Raw genomic sequence first — 14,424 nt, 5'->3', positions numbered from 1 at the left:
AATGCCAGGGTAGCAGCAACCCCACACATGCTGAACCTCTGCTCTCTCCTGCAGTATAAAATGTAATTTTCAAGTAACTGAGCATGTGTATGTGTGTGTGTGTGTGTGGGGGGGCATACCCAGCAGTGCTGAGGCTTCCTCCTGGCTCTGAGCTCAGGGATCACTCCTGACAGTACTTGGGGGACCTACCCAGTGCTGGGCATGCACTGGGGGCAGCAGAGTGCCAGGCAAGCAACTTACCACTGCACCATCTCTGGTCCCTGTAACCGACAACTCATGATTACAGAGATTTTTTTAGATGTTCCATTAACGTTTTAATTGTATTCACTTCCAATACTGCACAAGCTAAAATCTGATTTAAAAAAAACAGACCTGGGCCCGAGCCACGGTAGGGCATGCAGAGCCCAGACCAGCCTAGGTTCTACCCGAGTGTCCCTCGGCACAGCGCCAGGAGTCAGAAAACCCCGGGAGACGGGGCTACTGCAGCCCCTCACCCGCTGGCAGAGGAGAGCTGGGGCTTGGGAGCTGCAGCCAGTGGCTTCCTGCCTCCCCTCCCTGGCACTGCCCTGCTCCTGCCCACAGCAGGACATAGCAGGACACAGCAGGGCACAGCGGGACACAGAGGACACACAGCAGGACACAGCAAGACACACAGCAGGACACAGCAGGATACACAGCAGGACACAGAGGACACAGCAGGACACAGCAAGACACATAGCAGGACACAGCAGGACACACGGTGCTCTCTGGTGGCCGGGCGTGGCTGCGGCTGAGGCACTGCGGTTTGTGGAGCAGCTTTTTTTCCCCCACATTTTTTTCCCCAACAGACGCAGCACAGCACCTTCCCCCACCCCCCCACCCTCCACTGTGTCAAATCATCAAGGCCAAGACCTGTGACTTCCAGCACGGCCAGGAACCCAAGCAGAAACTGGATTGCACGGTTTGCAACAGTATCTACCGGGAAGGCCGCTGGAGGGCCGAGAGCTGGACCGGGGCGAGGTCTGACCCCCAACACAGGGTGTGAGCCCGAGCGTCACTGCATGTGGCCACCCCAGCCCACCCCACGCCCCATAAAAATTACTTGAGCTGTGACAAGTACTAGAAGCGCGGATCAAAAACCTAACGCCTTAGCAGTTCCTCCACAATTTGAGTCATCTGAATTTTTAAGTTTTCTCTTCTTGTAAGAAACTTAATTCTGGGTGAGGGAGATAGCTGAGTCTCTGCAGGCACAGGTGCGGCTCTGACCCGGAGCACATACCACCCCCAGGAGTGGCTGCTGAGCACCGAGTCATGAGTAGCCCCTGAGCACTGCCAGGGATGACCCCAAAACAAAAAGAACTGGGGGAGATGCACTGCAGTAGCAAAAGCTTCTGACTTCCCAGAGGGTGTGTTTTGAGGGGTTTTTGTTCGGCTTTATTAACTTGGGGAAGGAAAGGGCCACCACTGGGATACTGGGGAGGGGTGAATCCCTGCTCTGTGTTTCGGGGCCACGGGGGGCCAAGGCGTGAAGTGAGTCCTCCCACGTGCTGAGCAGAGGCCAAGCCCTGAGCATCTCCAGCCGGGCGCTCGCTCTGCCAGTGTTTCCACTCTGCCCAGCCTGAAGGAGACCCTCGATCTGCCTCAGCTCTGACGTCAGCCCAGAGGTGCGGCACCCGCTGACGCAGCCTGGCACCGGATGCTCCCTCTCTGGTGGCTGTGGGCTTCCCAGACACCCCAGCTTCCCCTAGTCGTCCGGCCCGGTCTTGTCTCGATCACGTTTGCATCGCTCGGTTCTGCCCGGGGCCTGCTCCTGAGCACTGGAGCTTTCAATCAGGGTAAAGGTCCTTCGGGCTCCGGGCTCCTGTCGTTGTTCTGGCACACAAACGTTCTCAGAAGCAGATTTCCAGGACTGGGAGAGACAGCGTGGCAGGAAGGGCACAGGCTTGCAACTAGTACAGCCCCCGAGCATGACCGGAGCATGCCTGAGCGAGCATCCAATGACACACTCTCACCTCAGCCGAGTGCTGTTTCCCAGACCAGCGATGGGGAAAGACTGACATGAGAGGAAAGAACGTGCGTGTGTGTGTGTGCATGTGAGTGTGTGTGTGTGTGTGTGTGTGTGTGTGTGTGTGTGTGTGTGTGTGTGTGTGTGTTGGGGGCATGGAGACTGAGTGCTAAGCATTTCACTAGGTGAATACGAGAGGCCAGACTCACTCTTTTGGTCAGACTGTGAATACAGGAGACCCTACATGATACTGTATGAAGATCCAGCCAACAGTAAGCCTTCTGTGAGAGCTGCACGGACACTCCCTCGCCTTGTCTGCAGGTTCTCTGGACAAGGTAGACGGTGCTTACGAAAAGATACTGCATGATCCCGACTCTAACACAGGTTCAGAGAGTGGAGCCGTTTCAACTAGGAAAGTGAACTTAAACTTCAAAAGGCGCAATCTTACATCTTGGATAATCCAAGTGGTAAGTCAACAAGATGGCCTGAATGATACTGAAATATCAGCAGACTCAGGATACTTTACATTTGGTTTTTTAAATTAATATTCTTATTGACCTGACTACATTCAATTGCTGATTAAGACTTTTAAACAACGTCTTCCTCAAAATTCACTGACAGTAAGAAACTGAAAAAGGGAGTTTTCTCTGATGGGCTCCTTAATGTCGTTACGGGAAATTTTGTTGTTATAAAAGAATTTGAGGACCAGAGACACAGTAGAGTGGGTGCAGTGCTGGCCTTGCACCCCATATGGTTCCCCAAGCATGGCCAGGGGCAATTCCTGAGCACAGAACCAGGAGGAACCGCTCAGCATTGCAAGGTGTGACCCAAAACCCAAAACCAACCAAACAAAAAAATATAAAGCCTATGAGCTTCGATTGTACACAGACGTATCATAGTTCTCTGTACCCTCTTTCTGGACTAACAGAAGCCTTGTTGCTAATATGACTGGATTTTTAACCCAATCAGCACTTTTTTCATACTGGTATGTTCGTATTAGTCTGCATTTTAGGGATCAAATTATAAGACTAATCACTAATAAAGCATTTCATTTATAAAATGTTTGGGGTCAGGGGCTGCCCAGGGCTACTCCTGGCTCTGTGATCAGGGATCATGTCTAGAGGTGCTCACGGGGCCATCTGTGGAACCAGGATCTGAGGCAGGGTCCTGACCACAGCTGTATGCGAGGCAAGTACTCTGACCTCGGTTCTCTCTCGCTCTCTCTCTCAAAACGTTTACACAAGAGCCTTCTTCTTCCTCTTCTTCCTCCTTTCCTCCTCCTCCTCCTCCTCTGTCTTCTTCTAAACTTTATTTATTTATTTTTGTCTTTTTTCACACCAGCGATGCTCAGGGGTTTCTCCTGGCTCTGCACTCAGGAATTACTCCTGGCGGTGCTCGGGGATCCATGTGGGATGCCGGAGATTGAACCCAGGTCGGCCTCATGCAAGGCAAACACCCTCCTGCTGTGCTGTCATTCCGGCCTTTTAACCTACTCGCTTCTTCTCTTAACCTAATTCTTGACAAACCTTTCTCTGGATGGCACAGCACATCGCTCGGACCTCGGGAAGGAAGACCTGGACGCGAGTGCACAGCAGTCTGGGTCCAGGCAGCCTCCACTGCCAGGTCTCCTGGTGTGGGCCTGGACCAGGAGGAGACACTTCGGATTGTCTGGGTTCTGAAGGATTTGGGGTCGAAGTCCCACGGTGCTCCAGTGCTGCTGCCAGCTGGGGGGGTCCTTCCAGCAGTGCTCAAGGGACCACACAGTTCCGGGGACTGGGCCCAGGCCTCTGTTTGGCAAGCACGTGCGCAGTGCCTGCACTGTCTCCAGGCACTGCAGATGTTCTGTTGCAGCGTGGGCGGTCAAACCCAGAGCTCCACGCAGGCCAGCTCGGTGCGCGCCCTGTCCCCAGCCCCGGCAGGCAAAAGGCTTTGCACTCTACTCTGCAGATAAAACAGCCGATTCACTGAGCCTGTAGCTGCCCGAGAGTAAACCCGGCTGCACTCTTGTGTAGAAGCTCACAGGGTCTCCGGATGTTGTTCCCGAGAACTGTTCTCAGCTCTCGGCCCAAGTCCACATGTCTTTCTAAGGTGCTCCTGCTTCTGGAAGTTGCCCTCAATAGTCCAGTCAGAGCAATCGACAGGGGAAGTGACCAATCCCCTCCTCTTTATCCGCCTGCAAGGACCCCCGATATGAGAATCTTCTGGAATGTCGCCCCACTCCCTACTCAGGGTGCATTTAGCTTCACGTGCTCTGCACGCCGCAATAATCACGAAGCTGCTGAGCGGGTAAGTCAGGGATGGGCCGTCTCTGTGTGGGGCCAAGACAGCCCACGATGGCTCAGACGTTTGCTCTCCACGACACAAAGGCCAACAGTGGGGCCTGCCATGTTCTCTAATTTGGAGGATGATTCCGAATTCCTAAGACTTTTCTCCTGACTAGTATGTTTACCCCAGCTCACGTAAAAGTAGTTCATTGTGGTAGAAAGTAAATACTTTAAATAGAACATAAATGAAATCTATTTAAATAAAAAGTACCTACAAGTGTTGTAGGTCTTCAGAGCCTCAGTAAAGTGATGTTTAGTTGGAAGGAGTTTGGGGGCCGGAGAGGTAGCAGAGTGGGTAGGGTGCTCGCCTTGCATGGGGCCGGGCTGGGTTTAATCCCCGTCACCTGATGAGACCCCCTGCCTGAGCCCACCAGGAATAATCTCTGAGTGCAGAGCTGGAGCAAACCCCGAACATGGAGCTCTGAGTACTGTAAGCCCCCAGCACCACTGGGCATCACCAAAAAGCAAACAAAAACCATATTTTTTAGAGGAAATTATAGTTTTGTGCACTTTCTTTTGTTTATTGTGACCACACCCTGGGAACTACTCCTGGTTCTGTGTGCAGAGCTTGCCCCCAGACTCCCAGGGGGCCTTGCAGCACCAGGGACCAAAACCAGCCCGAGCCTGACGCCAGGTCTGTCCCTGGGCTCTGAGCCCTCTCTCAGCCCTGCTGGGGACTCGCAAGAATTTTTAAAACCTGCATCAGAAATTCAAATGTTGAATCTCAGTAAGCAAAACAGTAGGTCAAAACTGTTTACCAATTCAGAGTTACAATATAAATATTATAAATAGGGAGCTGGAGCAATAGCACAGCGGGTAGGGCGTTTGCCTTGCACACGGCTGACCCGGGTTCGATTCCCAGCATCCCATATGGTCCCCTGAGCACCGCCAGGGGTAATTCCTGAGTGCAGAGCCAGGAGTAAACCCTGTGCATCGCCAGGTGTGACCCAAAAAGCAAAAAAAAAAGATAAATATTATAAATATATTTCAAAAGGTTTTTAAAATAATGTTCTGGGACCACGCAATACAGGACACTTGCCGTGTACTCAGCAAAGCCCAGGTTGAGTCCCCAGCACATCTGGTCCCATAAGACTGTCAAGGGTCACCCTGAGCACTGCTGGATGTGGTCCAGCCCGTAGCCCCTCAAAAAAGAAAAGAAAAATTGATTTTCTGAAGCCACGAAGACCTAAAAGTGTCTTTTTTTATGTTCATGTGTGTGTGTGTGTGTTTGGGAGCTATGCGGGCAGTGCTGGGGTCACTCCCTGCTCAGTGCTCACAGTGTGAGGCCAGCAGCATTGGGGAGAGTGGATCATGGAGAGAGCACGTGCTCCCCTGCTCTGAGGCCCCCATCGCACTGCCGTGTCTTTAACCAGCCAGGAGTCCAAATGCCCTTCAGAGTTAAGCCTGGGATCTGGAAAACTGTTCTGAAGTTAGATCCAGAATCACTATCTGGGCCAGAGCGAGGGCGCAGAGGCGAGCACGCAGCTCCTGTGGTCTGAGTCCCTGGCACGACACTGGCCCATGAGCCCTGCCAGGGGACACTGCTGGCACTCGAGACCCCGAGTACGGCTGCGGTGGGGCGGGGAGTGGGGGTAGGGGGAAAAGACCACCCTGAGTCGGGTATCAAACGATGACACTGAAAGCTTGTCATGAACATGAGGCCGTATCAGGGAGGTGCCCGTCTGCCTCTCCCGGGGCTTTAGAGTCGCCCCCAAATAACTCACTCGGAGACAGAGTCAGAGAAACAGCCAGAAGGCCGAGCCGAGGTCTGCTGGACGCGTGACCCGGACAGGATTACACGGCAGCTGCCCAAGCGTCTCCCCTGTGCGGGCAGCTCTTCTCTGTCTTTCCCTGCACTGTGGGTCACTCTGTGCTCCAGGTGGACCCTGGCAGTTCTCCGGAGACATCAGCCGTGCTTGGGACAGGGCCGGGATGAGGCAGCCCTGCGGGCGCTCTGGCCCCAGTGCTCTCCAACTGCCACAGCAGTCTCTGGGCCCTCGTGCCCTAAAGCCTCCAGCACCCCCCCCCACACACCCGGCCCCTGGGGCCCCAGCTCGAGTCCAAGGGAAGTCTGTGCCGGCACCCGGCTGCCTCTGCTCCGTCTGGAGGCGGGCGTGCCGGCAAAGGGACTGAGCCTTCGGAGAGGGGGTCAGGCGCCCTCTCACCGGAGCGAGACGGAGCTGTGGTGGGGAGAGAACCACCCGGCCACCCTAGGATGCCGGCACAGGCGTCACTGCAGGAGCCTCCGGGAGTCTCAGGGGGAGACTAAGCACTGAGCCCTCCAGTCGGCTATCAGGCCCACCCGGTGACAGTCACTGCGTGCCCCTTCCTTCCTGGCGAGTATCACCCGCATGGCCTGGAGCCCCAGGGGGAGAAGGGGCCGCACAGGTGAGCTGGGCGCGGGTGTGGGCGGGGCTGAGTGCGGCGCCTCCTTATCAGCACCGGATGCCCAGAATCTCAGTCTAAGCAGAACATCTGTGGGGAGAAACGCAGAGCCCCGCACGACGCTGACCCGCACCCAGGCCTGACTGTCCAACTGAACGTCTCTTACCTGGAGGGAGGTGGAGTCGATATAGCAGTCTGATCTTCTCATTCATTTCTCCGTGATACATAATATCTGCAAAAGTGAGGAGACCACTGAGAGGATGCAAGGAGTCAGCACATCTGCCGTGCCTCGACCCCTCGGAAAGAGAGCCGGGGAGGGCACGCGTGGGCCCAAAGCGTCCCCGGCTCCCGCCCACCCGCAGAGCCACGCTGGGTGGGAAGGGGCAGGCAGGAGAGCAGGCCGGCGTTAGGAAGATGCTTCAGGAAGATGGCTCTCCTCCCGAAGGTCGGGCACACACATTCAGCGCATCTATGCCAAGGGCCGGGCTTCCTCTCTCGAGGGCCCTGTCAGGCAGGCGGCCCAGGCAGGGGCTCAGGGCTCGGTCCTGGCCTGGGGGTCAGGGCGAGGGGCCGCAGGAGGCACACGCCCTCCCTGCTGCACTACAGTCTGGGCCCCGCAGTCACTTGGGGAACCGTGAAACCGCGTAGGACAGCAGCAGGTCCCGCCCGGGCGGCCCTACCCAGGCAGCTGACGAAGGCCTTGAAGCCGATGAGCTGGTCCGAGCTGGCGTCCAGCAGCCGGAAGGTCCTTTCGGCGAGAACCTCGGTGTGGGCCCCACAGGCCCAGGGCGCCACGAGCCGGAAGAGGTGAGCGAACTGGCGGGCGTCGACGCGGTACTGCTCGGCGTAGGGCCGGCTGGGGTCGTGGCGGGCCAGGGGTGCGGGCCGCTCCCAGTAGCAGCTCAGCATGTGCTCCCGCTAGGAAGGGGTGAGGCCATGAGAGGAGCCACAGGCCCGGCCGCCTGCTCCCGCCCCGAGCACTGCTCTCTGAGCAATGCCACAGCAAGGACGCGCGAGCCAAGGTTCCGTGCCCTCTCAGACTGCAGAAGCCAACCTCTGCCCCATGAAGACGCAACTCGGACACACGTATCCTTTTCAAATTAAAGTTCCTTTTTCATTGTGACAAAATAAACAGAATATGAAATTCACTCTATTAACCAGGTTTTTGGGTACAGTTTTCATAGTGGGGTGCTCTGAGGGCCACCCCAGCTGTGCTCTGGGCTTCCCCCGAGCTGTGACCAGGCATTACTGCTGCTGCATCTCGGGCAGCGTCTCCCCCCTGCCCCGCCGCCCCTCTGCCCGCCTTTCCCCGTGTAAGAGTCACACGGGCACCAGCTGTCAAACCCTCTCCATTCCGGAACGGAACTCGGCCTCCACAGGCCCCGGACTGGGCGCGTGGCCCAGCCCAGCTACCACGGGCCCCTCCGGCCTCCGCTACCTCCGCCAAGGCGGCCTGAAACGCTGCTTGGTCTCCCCCGGGTGCGGCTTTGCCCAGCCTGGCAGGGGCGGGGGGTTCTCCCGGGAGCCCCCCCCCGAATAAACTCCCCCACTCCCTCACCTTCTCCATCCCTGCCCCTCCGTCTGCCCTACCCTGCCCGTCCCCCGGGCCCTGCTCGTCCCCTGGGCCCTGCCCTGTACCCCCAGGCCTGCCCTGGCCCAGGGTGGGTTCTCACTGCCGCCCAGGGCGGCCCCTCCCGTCCACACCTTGAACAAGTCGTATAGCTCCTCGAGGTCTTCGGGCGGGATGGACACCTCAGGGGCCACAACGCGGAGCTGCGGGAGGCACAGAGCAAAGGTCAGTCGTGGGCCCAGAGCAGGGCCAGGGCTGCTTCCTACCCCGGTCAGGCGGGGGGCGGAGGGGTGGGCGCCCTCCGGGCACTCACCACGTTCTGCTTGGTGGTCTCCTCGTGGCCCTGCAGGACCCTGACCCTGTGCTTGCAGCGCAGGTGCTCCAGCCGCTCCACGGACAGGTCCCCAAACCTCTGCGGGGAGACGGGGGTCACGCGGGCCAGGCACGCTCGGCTCGGGGCAGGCCGTCCCGTACCTCGTAGGCGTCCTGGATCAGCTCCGCGATGTCCGTCGCTGGGGGGCCGTCCGGGTCCGCCTCGGAGCTAGCGGCGTGGCGGCTGCCCAGGGCCAGCCCCGGGCTGTCCTCGTTCTGGACCCGGTCCAGGAACCTGAGCACAGAGCCGGGTCCCACGGGGCCAGCACGTCCCCCACTGCCCGCGCTGGCCTGAGAAGGCCGGAGAGGGAGCCCCTGCGGCCCACCCTGCCAGCACACAGGTCTGAGACCCCATCACCCCACTTGTGACCCCTCCTGGGCACTGGGGGGCCACAGACAACCCCGGCAAAAGTGATGGGCCAGGAGGGACGGTTGGTTAGTCCGGGCCCTGCTGACGCCTCAGCTCAGCCACTGGGCAACCCCGGGGCTCAGGGGCCATCTCACTCTCTGCCTCAGGCCTGCCCACCCCGCTCCCCACCCCACGCCGTCTCCCCGTCCACCTGCCCAGCACCAGCAGGGCCTGGCCGTCGTCCCGGCTGCGGCACAGCTCCTCGGCGGTGGCCTCCAGCACGGCCAGCCCCAGCTGGAAGACGGCCTTGATGCCGTCGAAGAAGAAGCAGTCCACCACGCACACGGCGCTGCCCAGGGGCATGATGCTGAGGAAGAGCGTCAGGAACCAGGACAGCGAGACGGACGCCAGCGTCGAGAGGTCACTCAGGTGCTCGGCCAGCGCGGGCAGGTGGACCCTGATGAGCTCCTCAAACACGGACTGGTCCACCTGCGCCCCTGGAAAGGCAGGTCAGGGCCTGAGCCGCTGGCTCTGAGGCCGAAGCTGGGCCACGCCGCACTGCCGGACACCTGCATTGCTGACGGACAGAGTCCGCAGGGAGAGGGCGGTATCCTCAGAGCACACCACAGACCTAACACAGACACGAAGCTACGAAACGCCTTGGTACATGCAGGGAACAGGACGTGTCTGACCGCGCACAAGGCTCTAGCCAGAGGGGAAAAGTCTCAATTAGATTCCATGAAAATTAAATGTCGATGTTCTTCACAAGATTTTTCATTAAAAAATGCAAACTTCAAGCTCTGAGAAAATACCTGGGATACACGTGACTGATAAATGTTCAAAACAACCAACCCCAACGACTGATTCTTTTGAGATAGACAGAAGATCTCGGACACGTCAGGAGAGCCGACAACACCTGGTCACTGATCACAGGACAACACCCCAGTGTCGGATGGGCAGAGCAGCGAGGGGGGGGGGGGCGTCACCGGGCAGCACCAAGCCTAACACGCCGACGCTGCAAAGGCTCTGGAGCTGCGGATGCCCCCTCAGGGAGGCAGGGCACCTGAAGCCACGCGGAGACAGACTGAGCCCAGCCCCGTGTGGGGCGGCAGCACACGGGCAGGTACGCTCTCAGGGAGCTGGACACTGAGTGTCCCCGACACACGCCGAGTCCCGTGGAGTGCCCCCCCGACAGGGAAAGCCCCCCAGGACACATCCACCGGCCGCTCACCGGATGATGGCCGTGAGGACAGCAGAGACCCAACACCTGCCCCCTGGTGTCCTGCCCGGACCGTCTCAGTGGCCCCACTGACACCGCCCTGCCTCATACCCGTCTCTCAGCGGGAGAACCACATGGTCCCCCGGGCACTAGCAGCTGGAGCCACTGTCTGTGCACGGTTTTCTACAGGAAGGCAGCTGGGTGGGGGAGAGAGAGAGAGAGAGAGACAGACAGACAGACAGAGGGAGACAGAGAGAGGGGGAGGGAGAGGGAGAGAGACAGAGAGAGGGAGAGAAACAGAGGGAGAGAAAAAGAGGGAGAGTGAGGGAGAGAAAGATAGAGAGGGAGTGAGAGGGGAAGAGAGAGGGAGGGCGAGGGGGGAGAGAGGAGAGGGAGAGTGCACCTCGAATCTCCCCTGCGGAGGCGAGCACCAGGGCGCAGCACACTGAGCAGGCTGACAGAGGGTGGGAGCATCCGTGGGAGGCGTCCTGGCCCCCAGCTACACCGTCACCAGCCACAGCCTCCTGCCTTTAAACCTCCCACCATATTCCGAGGACACAAGGATTCTCTTCCCGCCCCCTGGGTCAGTTAAGGAATCCACAGCCAGTCTAGTAGGAACATTAGACTTTGTTTCAGGCCTTAAAGACACTTTTCTGATTCTGATTTGAGCCTCGCCCTGCACTGCTCCCAGCAGTGTTGGGGGGCACCGCGGCTCTCAGAGCTCGGCTGCATACTAGGCCAGCGCCCACCGGCTCCACTGTCTCTTCAGCTCAGAAGCGTGTTGTTTGACCTATGACCGGCGAATGTTAGTGAAAGAGAATTCGGTTTACCTTACTCAACCATTTTGCCAAGCTGTGCAAAGAAATGCACCGCATCATTCTGCAAACTCAAGAGGCAAAGAGAATGGGAAAGGGCCAGCTGTGACACAGGGACCAGCTGTGGGGGCCGGCTGCGGGCGAGGCCTCGGGCGGGCGGCTGCGGGCAGGGCAGCTGCGGGCAGGGCAGCTGCGGGCACCGGCTGCAGGTGGGCGGGCGGGCTCACCGATGACACGCTGGTTGAAGTAGTCGGGCAGCATCCGCTCGCACACGGCCACCAGCAGCCAGAAGGCCTCCTCCTCCCTGGCGTACAGCAGCAGGACAGAGGTCAGGATGTTCATGGACTGCTCGGGCCACAGAGGAAGGGACCGTTACCGACAGACCATGTGGCCCAGGGAGGCACCAGACTGAGACACAAGCTAGTAAGTGCAAAGCCCCGAGGCCCTGTCCACCTGTGAGCCTGTCGGGGCAGGGCCGTCCCCCTCCGTCCTACAGCCAGGGGGCCCCGGCCCAGCCCTCGTGTTTGCCCACGATCCCACTCACCCCCGATGCCCTAGCCCATGGAGACAGCTGGGGTGCTCACGCTTCGGGCAGTCCTACGGGGATTCTCTGCTGGGGCTGGGAGGTAGCAGAGCCTGGGGCCATTCCAGAGGGACCAGGGGCCTCCTGGCACTGACCCTGAGCTCGTCCCCCCCGCCCAAGATCCTCTGGTAAGGCTACTGTGCAATCCCATCCCGCTGCCCGCTGGCTCTGAAGCGGCCCCTCTGTCTCCTCCAGACCCCACCAGCTTCCAGACTGCACTGGGGCCCCCCAGAGGCCCGCGCCTGCTCATCTGGGTGGGGGGTACAGCAGCCACCTCCACCCCCAACAGGCACCCAGCCTGGGCGGGGACACGAGGGGGCGAGGTGGGCCCACCTGGCAGTACCCGATCCGGGGGTTCCGGTGGGCGTAGGCCGTGAGCACGCGCCGCAGGGCCGCGATGCCCGTCTCGCTCTGGAAGGCCGGGTGCTCAGGCAGCGAGCGGTGCAGGTCACGCTCAATCTCCTCCGTCACGGGGCTGCTCCTGCCCAGGGACGCCTCCACCAGCGCCCCGTAGTAGCCCGGGTGCGAGGCCAGGTCGGTGACGGCACCTAGGGGCCACCATGGGGCCTCAGAACCCAGGGCCTCCCAGAACCCAGGCCCCGGCCGGCGCCCCCCTGGACCTTTCCTTGCGACCCCACCCCTATTTAAGAAAGTCGGGATGCAGCTTTCATAGAGCAGGAGTGACCGAGTGATTGGGTACTAAGTCTCAAGCACCCAGAACTAGGCCCACAGGGTGGGTATCCGAGAACATATAAAGAGGACACTGTGATGTGGGACGTGGTTCATCCGTGGGTGGTGGGGACCCAGCAGTGCCCAGGGCTCGCTCCCGGCGCTGCGCTCAGGACTGGCCGGGGCGCCTGGGGGCAGAGAGCGGGGCACCAGGACAGCGCTCCCCGCCCTGGCACTTGCCTGAGAAGAGCAGCCAGAGCCTGCCGCGCAGGGCCTCGGGGACCCCCATGGCCACCAGCTTGCGGATCTTGTCGGTGCGGAACATGCACACGGTCCTGCCGAACTCCGCGAAGTGGTCGTGCCACAGGCTCATCTTCACCTGCTCGCGGGACTGAGCGGGAAGGGTGTCAGCCCGCGGCCACCCGGCGCGCAGCGATGCCCACTCAGGGGTCCGGGGGAGGGCTGGTCCTGGCAGTCTCCGAGGCACCCCCAAAGCGGGGTGGAGTGCGGGGGCCGGCGGGGCGCGGGGCGTCAGGCTCGCAGGGAGACCCGGCCCAGTGCAGGGGAAGGCGGAAACCCAGAAGCAGCATGTCCTGTCCGCTGGCCCCTCGGGCGGAGAGCGCAGGGCTGAAGGCGTTTCCCTCACAGGCCGCCCCCAGCACCCACCCTGAGCACAGAGGGGAGAGTAAGCCGGGAGCACCGCCAGGTGTGGCCCCCAAGCAGAATCAAGAACATTATTCCTCAAAGTAGGGCTTCTTCAGTACCTCTAAGCAAGATGTAAGCACATTACGTTCTTAATCATCACTGCATCACTTTCATGTTTTGTTTCTGTTTTGGGGGCACACCCAGTGGTGCCCAGGGCTTACTCGGCTCCCAGGTAATCTCAGGAGACACTCGGGGTGCTGAGGTGCTGGGGGTCAAATCTGGGTCAGCCACGCGGAAGGCAAGTGCCCTTCCTGCAGTGCTCTCTCTCCCGCCCTCAGAAAGTTGAATTATTTCGACTTTATTTAGTTTTCATTGGGGAGCCACACCCAGCACTGCTCAGGGCTTGCTCCTAACTCTGTGCTCAGGAATCACCCTTGGCAGGCCCAGGGGGTCCCGTGGGTTTCTGGGGGGCAAACCTGGGCCAGCTGTGAGCGAGGCAAGCCCCCTGCCAGGCACCATCTCTTCAGGGCCCTGAGCTCACTGGTTCTGATGCTCTCTACAGCCACCAGCGCTGGGTGCTCAGCCCGGGCTCAGGCGCCGACGGGTCAGTGCTGCAGCCAAGGCTGCCCCTGGGTGCCCTGCGGTGGCCGGGGCTGTCTCCGCGGGGCCCCCAAATCCCGGCACCTGCCCCATCTTGCGCCATGTCCCTGGGTTAGCTGCCGTTGGACAGTGGCCCCCTGCACAGGGGAGGTCAGGGACAGAGGGGCATGGTGGAGGGGCCCCTGGGGCAGGGCAGCGACTCTGCACAGGACCCCGAGGGCGGCACTCTGCCAGCCTGCCCGGGCACGGGGGAGCATGGCCCCCCAACACTGCTTAGAGAGCTGGTCAGGTGAGCCTCTGAACGCAAGCCTGTGGGAAGGTGTGTCACAGGACACCTCAGACCTCTGGGCTGTCCCAAGTCACACGCCTTCAGGCGCCCCCTGGAGCAGAGGGTACAAGCCCACGCCCCACACGGCAGACCAGAAAGGCATGCTGCTGGGTGAGGGGACCCCGGGCAGCACAGGGCCTCAGCATCTGAAGCCCTGCCCACTGCTGGGTAACCTAGTTTGTCCTCGTCCCCCCTGGGAGCTTAGGTTTAATGAGTTACTCCCATCACAGTGCTCCCGAGGCACTCCCACTCCTCTGTGTTTATCTATAACCTCTCCTCTGTGCTCTGCTTCCCCTGTCTGTTAATCACCTGCACCCCCAAATCAGAGCCTGTGACTTGTCAAGTCAGATCTTCTGAGGACTCTGGATTCTGTATACGTAAGTGAAATCTTGCTTTTCTCTTCTCCTTACGTCCCTTGCATAGTTAAGTCAGGGCAATGTCCTTTTTGTACAGACACAGGAAGACAGCTAATGCTATGCTTTTGTAACTTGGGAGTTAATTGATTCTGAATGATAGTCACTCCTGGGCATCTGTTCTCTCGATGTTAGCCTCAGTTGCCCTTACTTCCTAGCACCCCAAAG

At 59.6% G+C, this 14,424-nt stretch overlaps 1 protein-coding gene across 1 annotated transcript in view; it reads right to left on the bottom strand.

Moving 5' to 3' along the window:
* Positions 1 to 14,424, bottom strand: part of TBC1D8 (TBC1 domain family member 8) — an 86,339-nt gene that overhangs the window by 5,247 nt on the left and 66,668 nt on the right. The window contains exons 9-17 of the mRNA XM_055121849.1: positions 12,511 to 12,661; positions 11,935 to 12,149; positions 11,246 to 11,363; positions 9,196 to 9,481; positions 8,738 to 8,870; positions 8,577 to 8,675; positions 8,398 to 8,466; positions 7,374 to 7,611; positions 6,860 to 6,925 (exon numbers count right to left, since the gene is read on the bottom strand). Of these exons, the coding sequence (XP_054977824.1) occupies positions 6,860 to 6,925; positions 7,374 to 7,611; positions 8,398 to 8,466; positions 8,577 to 8,675; positions 8,738 to 8,870; positions 9,196 to 9,481; positions 11,246 to 11,363; positions 11,935 to 12,149; positions 12,511 to 12,661 (1,375 nt within the window). The remainder of the gene's footprint in view (positions 1 to 6,859; positions 6,926 to 7,373; positions 7,612 to 8,397; positions 8,467 to 8,576; positions 8,676 to 8,737; positions 8,871 to 9,195; positions 9,482 to 11,245; positions 11,364 to 11,934; positions 12,150 to 12,510; positions 12,662 to 14,424) is intronic.

This window comes from Sorex araneus, chromosome X (genome assembly GCF_027595985.1).
Source record: "Sorex araneus isolate mSorAra2 chromosome X, mSorAra2.pri, whole genome shotgun sequence".
Taxonomy (NCBI): domain Eukaryota; kingdom Metazoa; phylum Chordata; class Mammalia; order Eulipotyphla; family Soricidae; genus Sorex; species Sorex araneus.
This window is presented reverse-complemented; position numbering and strand designations above follow the sequence as displayed.